This window comes from Peromyscus californicus, unplaced genomic scaffold (genome assembly GCF_007827085.1).
Source record: "Peromyscus californicus insignis strain IS unplaced genomic scaffold, ASM782708v3 Scaffold_4__1_contigs__length_199733344, whole genome shotgun sequence".
Lineage (NCBI taxonomy): Eukaryota > Metazoa > Chordata > Mammalia > Rodentia > Cricetidae > Peromyscus > Peromyscus californicus.
Genome location: NW_026294562.1, coordinates 187318914 through 187330105, shown reverse-complemented (window position 1 = coordinate 187330105; position 11192 = coordinate 187318914). Strand labels below are relative to the sequence as shown.

Sequence of the window (11192 nt, the reverse complement as noted above, 5' to 3'; positions counted from 1 at the left end):
TCAGGTGGCTGAAGAAATGGCTCAGCAGTTAAGAGCACTTATCTTGCAGAGGGATCAGGGTTCAATTCCCATCACCCACAAGGTGGCTCACAACCTTCAGTTCTAGGGGATCCGATTCCCTCCTCTGACCTCTGAGGAGACCAGGTTTGCACGTGGTACACATACATACATACATACATGAAGGCAAAACATTCAGACACACAAAAATGAATACATTTTAAAAAAGAACCAAATTAAAATAAAAACAAACAAAAACCCAAACCATACCTTCCATAGGCCAACGAGATGGCTCAAGTGGATAGAGGCACTTGCCAACCATACTGATGACCTGAGCTTGATCCTCAGATCCCACACGGAGGAAGGAGAAAACTGACTCCCACAAGTTGTCCCTCTGACTTCCACATTTGCATTCTAACACATAAAATAAGCAAACTAAAACCCTCCTTTATGCAGGGCATAGAATGGACAAAGAGGGTCTGTTTCTGTGTCTCTTCCCAGGAATGCAAAGCGAGCCCGCAGCTCTTCACCTACCCGTTCCCTATACCTTGGTCCCCACCCCCACTTCAGGAAAGCACTAAGCAAGCGCCAGGTCCCCCCTCCAGCTCCTCCCTCCTCCGTAGGGCGCGTTGCTGGCTGTTCTGAGCTCCTGGACCCCTTCGGACCCCTCCTTTTCGCGGCGCTTGCGGCTTCCTCTCTGGGGCTGGGCCTCTAAGCCTCCTTAGTCCTCCTGGAAGACAACCAGAAGCAGCCGGCGGGAAGAGTCTAGCATCCGCAGCCGCCGCTAGGCCCCGCCCAGCAGCAGCGGAGCAGGGCCGCGCCCGGGACCGCTGCAGAGCGGGGTGAGTGAGTGCGGCTAAGAGGGAGGGAGCCAGGTATCCCGGGTCCCCGCCCTGCCCAGGGGGCTGGCGTCGTGACCTTCAGCTCCCTCCCGCAGCGCGACCTTCAGCTCCCTTTCCCATTTGGCTCAGTCCAGTCCTTTCAGATCCTCAAATCCAACCAACTGGGAAAAAAAAAAAAAAAAAGCCCAACCCTGAACCCCTCCCCTGCTTTTGCCCCCCTCTTCGCGGCACCACGGAGTCCACCGTATCCCTACCATATGGTAGGACCCGGAATCCAGAGCTCCAGGGCCCCAAGCCCGTGCTCGTAAAGATTGAGTCCCTCCCTTTGTCCTGAAGGCAGGAATGCAAGCCAAAAATAGCTCGCCCTTGTAGACCCAGAAGGCTCGGCAAAAGACCAGCCACGTCTGTTCTGAAAACCGTCTCATGGCTCAGAAATCTGGGACCCCCTAAATTTCCAGGAATTTAGCTACGATCCATCATCCTTTCGCCCCCATTGGCTGTGATCTTCTGAGACGTGGCCCAGCAGTCTGCACATGCTGCAATTACAGAGTAATTGAGATACATCCCACTCCCCTCTAGGAAGACACCCCCCCCAAAAAAAAAACCCCCACAGAAATTTGGTCTTTGTTCCTTGGGGATGGGGCCTCGCTAGTCAAGGTTGCTTGCTCAGAACTCCTAAAAGCTCAAGGCCTGGCATCCTAAATTCCTTTCTTTTTCAGGTAGACAAGACCCTAGCCCACAGATTCCGTTAAATTGAGAGGTTCTGGTCCGAAATACGCTGCCACCTGGGTGTGTAAGATCTTTTTTTTTTTTTTTTATTTTTTTTTAAATCCTGTCCAGCGTTGGGCATCAGATAGACAAGGACAGAAGCAGAGAGAAGGAGAATTGAATGAGGGGTAAGACTAGGCGTGGGGACCCGAGCTTGGGGGCGGGGGGAAGGGGACTCCATCTAAAACAAAACCGTAAACATGTCGGTTTCTAAGGCAACGGCATTCTCGGGCCTAACCCTGGAGATTTCTTTCTAGAGCTAGGTCAGGGAGGATAGCCCCTGGGAGCCCCCGCGCCGCCAGCTGCTGTGTCTTCCTGTTTTGTCTCCACAGCAACGGTGACCTCAGCCCTGCACCCCCTCCCTGGTTGGGCCAGGGAGCCACGACACTCCGGGCTTTAGAGAGGCGTGGTGTGACACTAGCCCCGCCTTTGGGGGCCGACCAGGGATAGCCCGAACGCAGGGAAGATACCTTTTCACCGCCCAAGCCAGCCCCAAACCCCGCCCTCGGCCCCGCCCCCGCGCGCTCCCCAGCTGGCCAACTCCACCCAGCCCTAAGACCCTTTTTCTGGTCTGCAGCTGTCTTTCTTGTTTCTGCTTGCAGACGCCACTGGCTGGAGAGGTGAGGCTGCAGGGACCCCGAAGGGAAGGAGCAGTGGCCCAAGATCCTTGGGTCTAGAAAGAGAAGTGGGCAGGGATTCAGATGTCTGGGTCCCTAGAAACACTCCGTTTGGGCCAGAACTCTCTGAGCTCATACAGGTCTTACATGGAGAGTGGGCACCTGGGTCTGAGGTAGGACGGTGCGGGTTGGACCCCTGAGGCTGAGAGAGGTGGGATGGGATCTGGAACCGTAGATCAGACCGAACAGGCTTGGGATCTGGACTTAGATGGGTCTTGGGGGACGAGGGCTGGAGTTTGGGGCTTAGTCTGGAGGAGGGCGGGCGTCTGAATTTGTCCTAGAGGAGGAGGGATTGGGCTCTGAACTTGGACTGAAGGAGGCGGGTGCGATTGGGATCTGGACTCTTGGGTTTGAGGACCTGGAGAGATGGAGTACAGATCCCTGAATCTGAGGGGAGATGGGGCTCTTGGATGCGAGGCTTTCATCTGGTGCCCAGGGGTGCTCAGGAGGGGAGAAGTCCTTGGTGTGACCCTCCTTCCAGAGGCCTTATACGGGCACTTGGAGTGTGGGGGGAGCTGGGGAGCCATGTGGGATTAGGGCCGTGTCCACCGCTGGTGTGGGGCGTGGCCGAGTCTGAGTCTGTGGAGTGATGGATGACTTCAGGAGTGTAGCTAGGGAGACGGCAGCAGGGGTGCTGGGTGTGGCCCAGAGAGTGGAACTAGATCTAGGAGGAAGCTCAAGGGGCGTATCCTCGCCCTGCCTAGGTCTTGGGCTGAGCATTCCTTAGCTCTGACTTGAAACGGTGCTGGAGGCCCTCTGGACAGCCAAGGATGTCATCTCTCTTCGGCTCTCCCTTTCTTTTCTTCCTCCTTTCCTAACCAACTTTCCTCCAGACCGAAGGATTTATGCTCTTCCCTTTTCCTCCTCCTCCTAGTGTTTATGGCTGGACAGTAGCCCACTTTTTTTTCTTTCTTTCTTTCTTTTTTAAAGCAGGGTCCTTTGGTTGTCCTGGAACTTGCTGTGTAGACCTTGCTGGCCTTGTACTCGCGGAGATCCTCCTGCCTCTGCCTCCTGAGTGTTGAGATTAAAGGCGGTCAATAGCCCACTTTTTATAGTGCTGGGTGTGAGACTAGTCCTGGCTTCCCATTAACCAATCGCAGTGGGATCTGAACCGGATTTCTGCCTTCCTGTGACCCCTACCAGGTGCACTGGAGGCCCTAGCACTGACTGGAGAGCCTACATTAACGGTGTGCACCTAATTCTAGTTTAGCAGACTTTTCTAGCCCGAAGCAAGGGAAGCGATGTGTCCTCGTGCCTGCGATTTGAAGAGTTTTAAAGGAGTTTCTGTCTTGTAGTCAGAGAGTTTCGTTCCCCCTAACCGCATCCCCACCTGGCATTGGGTATCAGAGGTTGAACCTAGTACCTCCATATGCTAGTCAAATACTCCACCTTCCTCACCACCACCCGCTCTCCCCCCCCCCCCTTTTTTCTTTTTGTAGTTTTGGCTTGTCTTGAAAAGACTATGGCTACAGGAAGGCCTTGAATTTCCAATTCTGCCTCTCCTGGGGTTCTGGGAATACAGCCCTGCGCTACCAGGCCAGACTCATCCGCGTTCCATTCGGGACTCAGAACTGAAAAACAAAACAACAAACAAACAAACAAACCCCAGCACTTGGGAAACAGAGGCATGCGGATCTCTGTGAGCTCAGTGTCTTCACGGTTTACATAGCAAGCTTTAGGCCAGCGAGGGTTACATAGTAAGAGCTTGTCTCAAAATAGACTTTTAAAACAATATTTACTTTGCAGAGGGTGGGGGGCGCACGGACTACAGGGCACGTGTGGAAGTCAGAGGACAACTTGTGGGAGTCGTTCTGCCTGGCTCCCAACTCACACTTTTCAAGGAACCACAAATCGGACCCTCCCGCCTTCTCCTAGAATCCAGGATTCACCCCGCCCCGCCCCGCCCCACCCACACCCACAGTTTCCAGCCAGGGTGTCCTGGAGAGGGGCGGGCAGCCTCTGAGTGGGCCTCGAGGGTCTTGGCACCACCTCCTGGTCCCTGCCACACTGCCCTGGCGGAGGCGACTTAAAGCCCTTATAAGGAGCGGAGACGCGGGGCCAGGCTGGGCCTCCCGGCCCTGCAACCACCGCCCAGGGATCTCCCTCCGCCGCCTGCCAGGCTGGGGCTAGGTTAACATCACTCACGCCCCTAGCCGGCCTGAAGGCCGGCCCCTTTGTCCACATTTGCTTCCACTCCGCCCACGGGCAAGTCCTAGGGGAGGAAGGAGAGGGCGGTGCTTCCTCGGGGTAACCTCTGAGACCTCGCTCTCGGGCTCGCCGCCAAGTATGCGTCCCCACAGGGAGATAGGTCCCAACTGTAGAGTCTAGGGCTCGGGGTCAGGGTGTTGCGAGGGAGGACTGTCTCGAGTTCGGCCCTGACTGCCTTTCTCCTCCTCAGGGCTTCTGATCAACCTTTTCCAGGTACGCAACCTTCTTCGCCTTTGCAGCGGGATCTTTCTCCTTCCGGTCGTCAGTTAAGACAGCAGGTGAGTGTGCTAGTTCTTGAGGGTGGAGCGGCTGTGGTCTGGACTGTAATTACAGTTCTTGAAGGTGAAGAGCTGGGGGAGGGGAAGCCCTAAGTTTAAGGGAAGAGGGCTGAGGTTCTGGACCGAGAGTCTAAGAGAGGAGGGTCCTATTCTGAGTCTGATGGAAGAGGACCTGGAGCCTGGATCCCTGAGTCTAAGAGTGGAGTGCCTGGAACCTGAACTTTGGGGTCTATGATAGGACTGGTGATTCCTGGGTCTGACTAAGGGAGGTTGGCCAGGTATACTGAACTGAATCTACAGAAGGAAAGGGGTAGGGCCTGGATCTCTGGGTATGAGGGAGGAGGGAATGGTGCCTAGATTCCTAGATCCTGATACAGAAGGAACCTGAAAGGATTCCAGAGGATAGAATCAGTTATCCATGTGCCTAAGAAGTTGTATCCAGGAGCTGGCTCCTGTGTACTTTGGGAGCTGTTCTGGGACAGTGTGAGCTTCCAGAGGTTAAAGCCTGCCCTTTTGTCTTTCCATGGGCCTGACCTTAGCATGACTTATCCTGGGGGAAAGTTATGAATAACTTTTATGCTCATCTCAGGGCACAAAATGACACACTACCGCATGGTGGTGGCGCACACCTTTAATCCCAGCACTTGGGAGGCAGAGGCAGGCAGATCTCTGTGAGTTCGAGGCCAGCCTGGTCTATGGAGTGAGTTCCAGTACATCTAGGACTACATAGAGAAACCCTGTCTCAAAAACCAAAAAAAGAAAAAAGGATGGCAGACCAAATAAACTGTTAACCCGAGTATAGCTTACAGCTTGTTGAGCCAATGAGTTGATTGGGATACTTGCAAGGGACTGGACATCACTGAAAAGCCCACCCCAGCTGGGGTAATGACTCATGAAAGATACGTCCATGGAGCATACTGCCCAACTTGTAGTTAGCTGGACAGAAGAGCCTTCCAACACCCCCCCCCTTCCAACTTGGTTTTTTGAGACAAGGTTTCTCTGTGTAGCTCTGCCCATCTGGAACTCGCTCTGTAGATCCACTTGCCTCTGCCTCCTGAGTGCTGGGATTAAAGGCGCGCACCAACACTACTGAGCTAAATGAAATATCCATACCCCCCCCATCCTCACCTCCGGCTAAATAAACTATCCACCCCCCTCACACACACACCCCTCACCCCCACCCCATCCTCTTAATTGCTCAATGTTCATATATTCTTGTGGTGGGGCTTCAGCTTTGGGAAGGGGTCTCATACCAAAAACCTTGTACTTTCTGAGTATGTTTCCTGAGCCTTGAAAGTTCCTATGATCTTTCTCCTTCTAACATGTAATTATCTCTTCTCTCTCTCTCTCTCTCTCTCTCTGTGTGCGCACGCGCGCGCGTCCCCCCCGGTCCCCCCCCCCGGTCCCCCCCCCCCCCCCCCCCCCCCGTGGCAAGTGTATGGAGGTCAGAGGACAGTTTTCAGAATTCAGTTCTGTGCACCATGTGGGTCTTGGGGATTGAACTCAGGTTTGTCAAGCTCTGTTGCAAGTTCCTTTGCCAAATGAACGGTCTCATTGGCCCAGGTCTCTATAGCTTTTGAGTCATTTGAGCCTTTCCATTCCCTCCAGCAGCTGATGCTCAATTCAGAGGAAATAATGGCAGAACTGAAAATAGCAATAAGGAAGTTTTATTTTCCTGGGTCTGGGAACTGCCTCCCCATATTTTGGGGGGCATCAGCTGAGAGGTCAGACAGTTAGCATCCTGAGGGGGTAGCTGGCATCTGATTAAAGTTCTGAGTCTAAGACAAGGTTTGTCAGTGGAAAAAAAAAAGTTAGTCCTTCTACCCCCATCCTATGTCTGGGTCACGGGGGACATTAGGAGGCTGAGAGGCATGTCCGGAGGTCCAGCCCTGCATGACTGGCCTTGAAAGCTAGAAATTTCAGTGGATGGGGCTGGGCCACTGAACAGTGAGAGCGGAGGGAGTTGAATTTTCCTGAACTTGAGGAACCTGTTGGCCAAGTCCCTATAGGAATTGATAGGCTCCATGATAGGAAAGAGGAAACTGAGCTGCCTTTGGTTGTTTTTTTTTTTTCCCCATGTCTGAAGTAGGATTAGGGGGAGGATTCATGAAACTTGAAGGAAGGGGAGAAAGAAAATTTGACGTTCCAGATCAGAGATCTCTGGGAGAGGAGTAAGTAGAAGGATGGAGGTCCAGTGCTCTGGTTAGACGTGGGAGCTGGAATGGAAGGTGGAATATTGGATGTATAGCGGCTGCTAATGTCTACCATAAAAGAATTATTTTTGCGGGGCATGGTGGCACATGCCATTAATCCCAGCACTCGGGAGGCAGAGGCAGGCAGATCTCTGTGAGTTCAAGGCCAGGACAGCCAGGGCCATTATACAGAGAAACCCTGTGTTACATTGGAAAAACCAAAAAAGAAAAAAAGTCTACTCATTGGGCCTAAGGTTTGAGGAAGTTGGAGTCTTGGCTGTGAATGCTAGAAGCTAGAAATGACTGAGTTGCTGCAGGGTGAAAGGGGGAACTTTGTTCATAGAGCCTGGGGTACAAAGCCCTAGGTCACACAGAGGAGGAAGTAACGTAACTCACTTAGACCATAATCTTTTCATTGCTGGTTTTTTTTTTTTGTTTTGTTTTTTTTTTAAAGGCAGAATCTCATTCTGTAGCCCAAGCTGGCCTAGAATTCACTATTGTAACCTAGGCTGGCTTCCATCTCACGGTAATCCTACCTCAGCTTCTCAAATACTAGGATCACAGGTGTGCATTTGGTCTATGCAGTGCCGGGATCAGAACCAGTAGGCAAGCATGCTATCAGCTGAACCACATCCCCAAAACCACAGCCCTATGTGTGTGTTTGGGGTGGGTCTGTATGTACTCATGTGGGGGAGGTCAGAGGCGACTTGGAGGAGTTGGTTCTCTCCTTCCACCAGTGGGCCCCAGGGATCCAACTCAGGTTGTTCAGCATGGCTACAAGTTCCTTTGTCCACTGAGGCATCTACTGGCCCACCATACTCCAGCAGTCGAGAGGTTGCTGAGTCCCTGGGGAGAAAGAGCAAGAAGTGCTGCTTTGGGTCTTTGGATTCTGAGTTCTCTCATGGGCACATCTGGGATGAGCCTAGAACCTAGATGACCAATTCGTTCTTATAGTTTATAAACAGGTTCCTTTTTTTTTTTTCTTCAATTTTTTTCACTTCTCAGGGTTTCTCTGTGTAGCCTTTGCTGTCCTGGAACTCAATATGTAGACCAGGCTGGCCTCGAACTCAAGAGATCTACCTTCCTCTGCCTCCTGAGTGCTGGGATTAAAGGTGTTTGCCACCACTGCCCACTGCCCGAGTTACAAGTTCCCTATTTTGAGACATACCCTTTTTAGAGATCAAGATAATTTGTTCCAAGACAGATGAGGGGCTGGGTGTGTGGATTCCTCAGTATGAGGCCTTATCCAAAGGTTTGGTTTTTTTTTCTCAGCCATGCCGGTATCAGTGACCCGCACAACCATCACGACTACAACAACGTCCTCCTCCTCCACCATTGTGGGGTCCCCTCGGGCACTGACCCAGCCCCTGGGCCTCCTCCGCCTCCTGCAGCTAATATCCACTTGCGTGGCTTTCTCGCTGGTGGCCAGTGTGGCTGCTTGGACGGGGCCCATGGGTAACTGGGCCATGTTCACCTGGTGTTTCTGCTTTGCTGTGACGCTCATCATCCTGATTGTGGAATTGGGCGGACTCCAGGCCCGCTTCCCCCTGTCATGGCGAAACTTCCCTATCACCTACGCCTGCTACGCGGCTCTCTTCTGCCTGTCGTCTTCCATCATCTACCCCACCACCTATGTGCAGTTCATGGCTCACGGACGGACCCGGGACCATGCCATCGCGGCCACCACCTTCTCCTGTGTCGCCTGTTTGGCCTACGCCACCGAAGTGGCCTGGACTCGTGCAAGGCCCGGTGAGATCACTGGCTACATGGCTACCGTGCCGGGGCTGCTCAAGGTTTTCGAGACCTTCGTAGCCTGTATCATCTTCGCCTTCATCAGCGAACCATCCCTGTACCAGCAGAAGCCGGCCCTGGAGTGGTGTGTGGCAGTCTACGCCATCTGCTTCATACTGGCTGCCGTGACCATCCTGCTCAACCTGGGGGACTGTACCAACATGTTGCCCATCCCCTTCCCCACCTTCCTGTCAGGCCTGGCCTTACTGTCTGTCCTCTTGTATGCCACCGCCATTGTCCTCTGGCCCCTCTACCAGTTTGATCAGAGGTACAATGGCTACCCCCGGCGGGCATCGGATTCAAGCTGCACGTACACACACCCCCACTCTGTGTGTTACTGGGACCGCCGACTGGCGGTGGCCATCCTGACAGGTGTCAACCTGCTGGCCTATGTGTCTGATCTGGTGTACTCCGCCCGTCTGGTGTTTGTCAAGGTCTAAGGTTAACAAGGGGCTCCCCTCCCCGTCCCTTCTGGCAACCTCTTCATCTTATTGCCCAGGTTTTTGGTACCGTCCTGTTTCCTCCTCCTCCTCACCTCCCTCCCATTTCCTCTTCCTCCTTATATATTCCTCCTGACTCATTGTTCTCTTTCCTTGTTTCGCTTTCTTCCCTTTCCTCTTCCTGTTTGCCTGTCTATCTCCTGTTTTGCTGCCCCGGAGCTGTCTCCACAGCTTTACCTCTTTCATATTCCTATCCCCACGGTTTCCCCGGAGCCCTCAGAGTTCTTGCTTTCTCTCCCTCACCCCTCAAAGGTGCTGACCCCACACATCCCACACTCCTTTGCAGTTCTTCACCCCATGGGCCTCTCTCGGGCCCTCATTGCCAAAGCATGCCTGCCTGCCTGCCTGCCTTAGCTGTGCCTTAGTATGTGCGTGTGTGTTAAAGGGGTTGGGGACCAGGCCTATAGCGCACCTCTCCTTTAAGTTCAAAACCAAAAAAAAAAACCCAAAACAAAACAAAAAAACTCTGGAGGTCAATAATTTCCGGTAGCCAGGAGCCTTTAAGCAGAGAGTCTCTGCCTCTACCTTGTCACTCAGCTTTGCCTAAAATTGACTCTAGAATTTTTTTACCAGGCTTACTGAAGACCCACTGCCTAGAGGCTATCCTAGATGAAGCAAAGGATGGATGCCTTTGCTGAATTATTCTCTGTGCTATCCAAACAAACAAACAGACAAAACAAAAACCCACCAAAAATACCCACATGGTCTTAAAGACAACTCTGAAGTATTTCTGAGGGACAGTAATGGTGGCCCTCCATCTCAGTGTTAAAAATAACATGGCCTGCTTTAGCACAGATGGGGAAAAAAATGGCCTCTGCCGGCCTTAAAGACATTATTGGCCTCTTACTTTTTTTCCTGAACATGAAGGCAAAAACCAAAACGACTAAGAAGCTATTTTTTTTTTTAAGCTTTTGGGACGGGGTCTCCTGTAACCCAAGCTGGTCTTGAACTTAACTGTGTAGCTGAGGCTGCCCTTGAACCCTTGGTCTTCCCCGTCTCCACCTCTCAGGTGCTGAGATCACAGGTGTGCTACCACATCCAGCTGTGAAGGTCATTCAAGAGGGACATTTCTTAACCATCTTTTCTTGAGTGGGAGGGGGTGCGTTGTCAGGGTTGGGATGGCTTGTGTGTGCTGTACACGCACCGGGTCTGTGTGTCTTAACGTTAGTTGCTTCTTGCTGCTGCTTCCTGCTTCTCTGGGACTCACATGCATTACTTGGTATATATAGATATATATAAATGTATAAATATATATTTTATTTTTTTTTAATTTTCTGGAGCTTTAGGTTCCTCTAGCTCCTGTCAATCATCCCTTCCCACCCCCCCACCCCACATCCATAATGTTCTTTTTTTAAAATCTCAATATAAAGATAACAGGAAGACTCGTGCTTTATTTATCACGGGTGGGGAGGGGGGAGTGTGGGTAGGTGGGTGGGGAGGGCTCCAAGAGAGGATTGGGACCCAGATTCTTCAGTTTTATGGTGGAAGGGGGTTGAGACTAAGAACCTTGGCCTCATCATTAAACAGTGGCAGCGTCTGGATCCCCCCCCCCTTCTTTTAAGACAGTCTCATGTAGCCTAGGCCGGCTTCAAACTCACTATGTAGCCAAGGGTAAATTCAAGCCCTGCCTCCACCTCCAGTGCTGGGATTACAGGTATGAGCTACCACAAAGTATTGTTTAGGCAGCGCTGAGGACGGAACCCAGAGCTTGGCACATGCTGGGCTAGCACTTTACCAAACTGAACTCTATACCGTAGCCTGTTAGGTTTCTAAATTATTCTTTAAAACCAAGAGAGAGAGAGAGAGCTCAGAGGTTGGTTAAAAAGCACATGCTTCAGCATCAGGGTTTGCATCCCAGTACCCATGGAACAGGCTGAGCATCCCCTCAGGTTGGGGGACAGATAGGAGGATCACTGGGGATTGCTGGCTTCCTGCCTCA

At 52.2% G+C, this 11192-nt stretch overlaps 1 protein-coding gene across 6 annotated transcripts; it reads left to right on the top strand.

The window, feature by feature from the left end:
* The first annotated feature begins 642 nt into the window (after positions 1-642).
* Positions 643-9923, top strand: Myadm (myeloid associated differentiation marker). Of its 6 annotated transcripts, none has more exons than XM_052763544.1 (5): positions 643-839; positions 1563-1628; positions 1940-2227; positions 4683-4770; positions 8235-9923. In XM_052763544.1, the coding sequence occupies exon 5, from the start codon at positions 8237-8239 to the stop codon at positions 9191-9193; it is 957 nt and encodes a 318-aa protein (XP_052619504.1). In that variant the 5' UTR covers positions 643-839; positions 1563-1628; positions 1940-2227; positions 4683-4770; positions 8235-8236; the 3' UTR covers positions 9194-9923. The 6 variants fall into 6 exon arrangements, with proteins under 6 accessions (XP_052619504.1, XP_052619502.1, XP_052619503.1 ...); XM_052763542.1 differs by having other exon boundaries at positions 1559-1628; XM_052763543.1 differs by lacking the exon at positions 1940-2227.
* Positions 9924-11192: the final 1269 nt, after the last annotated feature.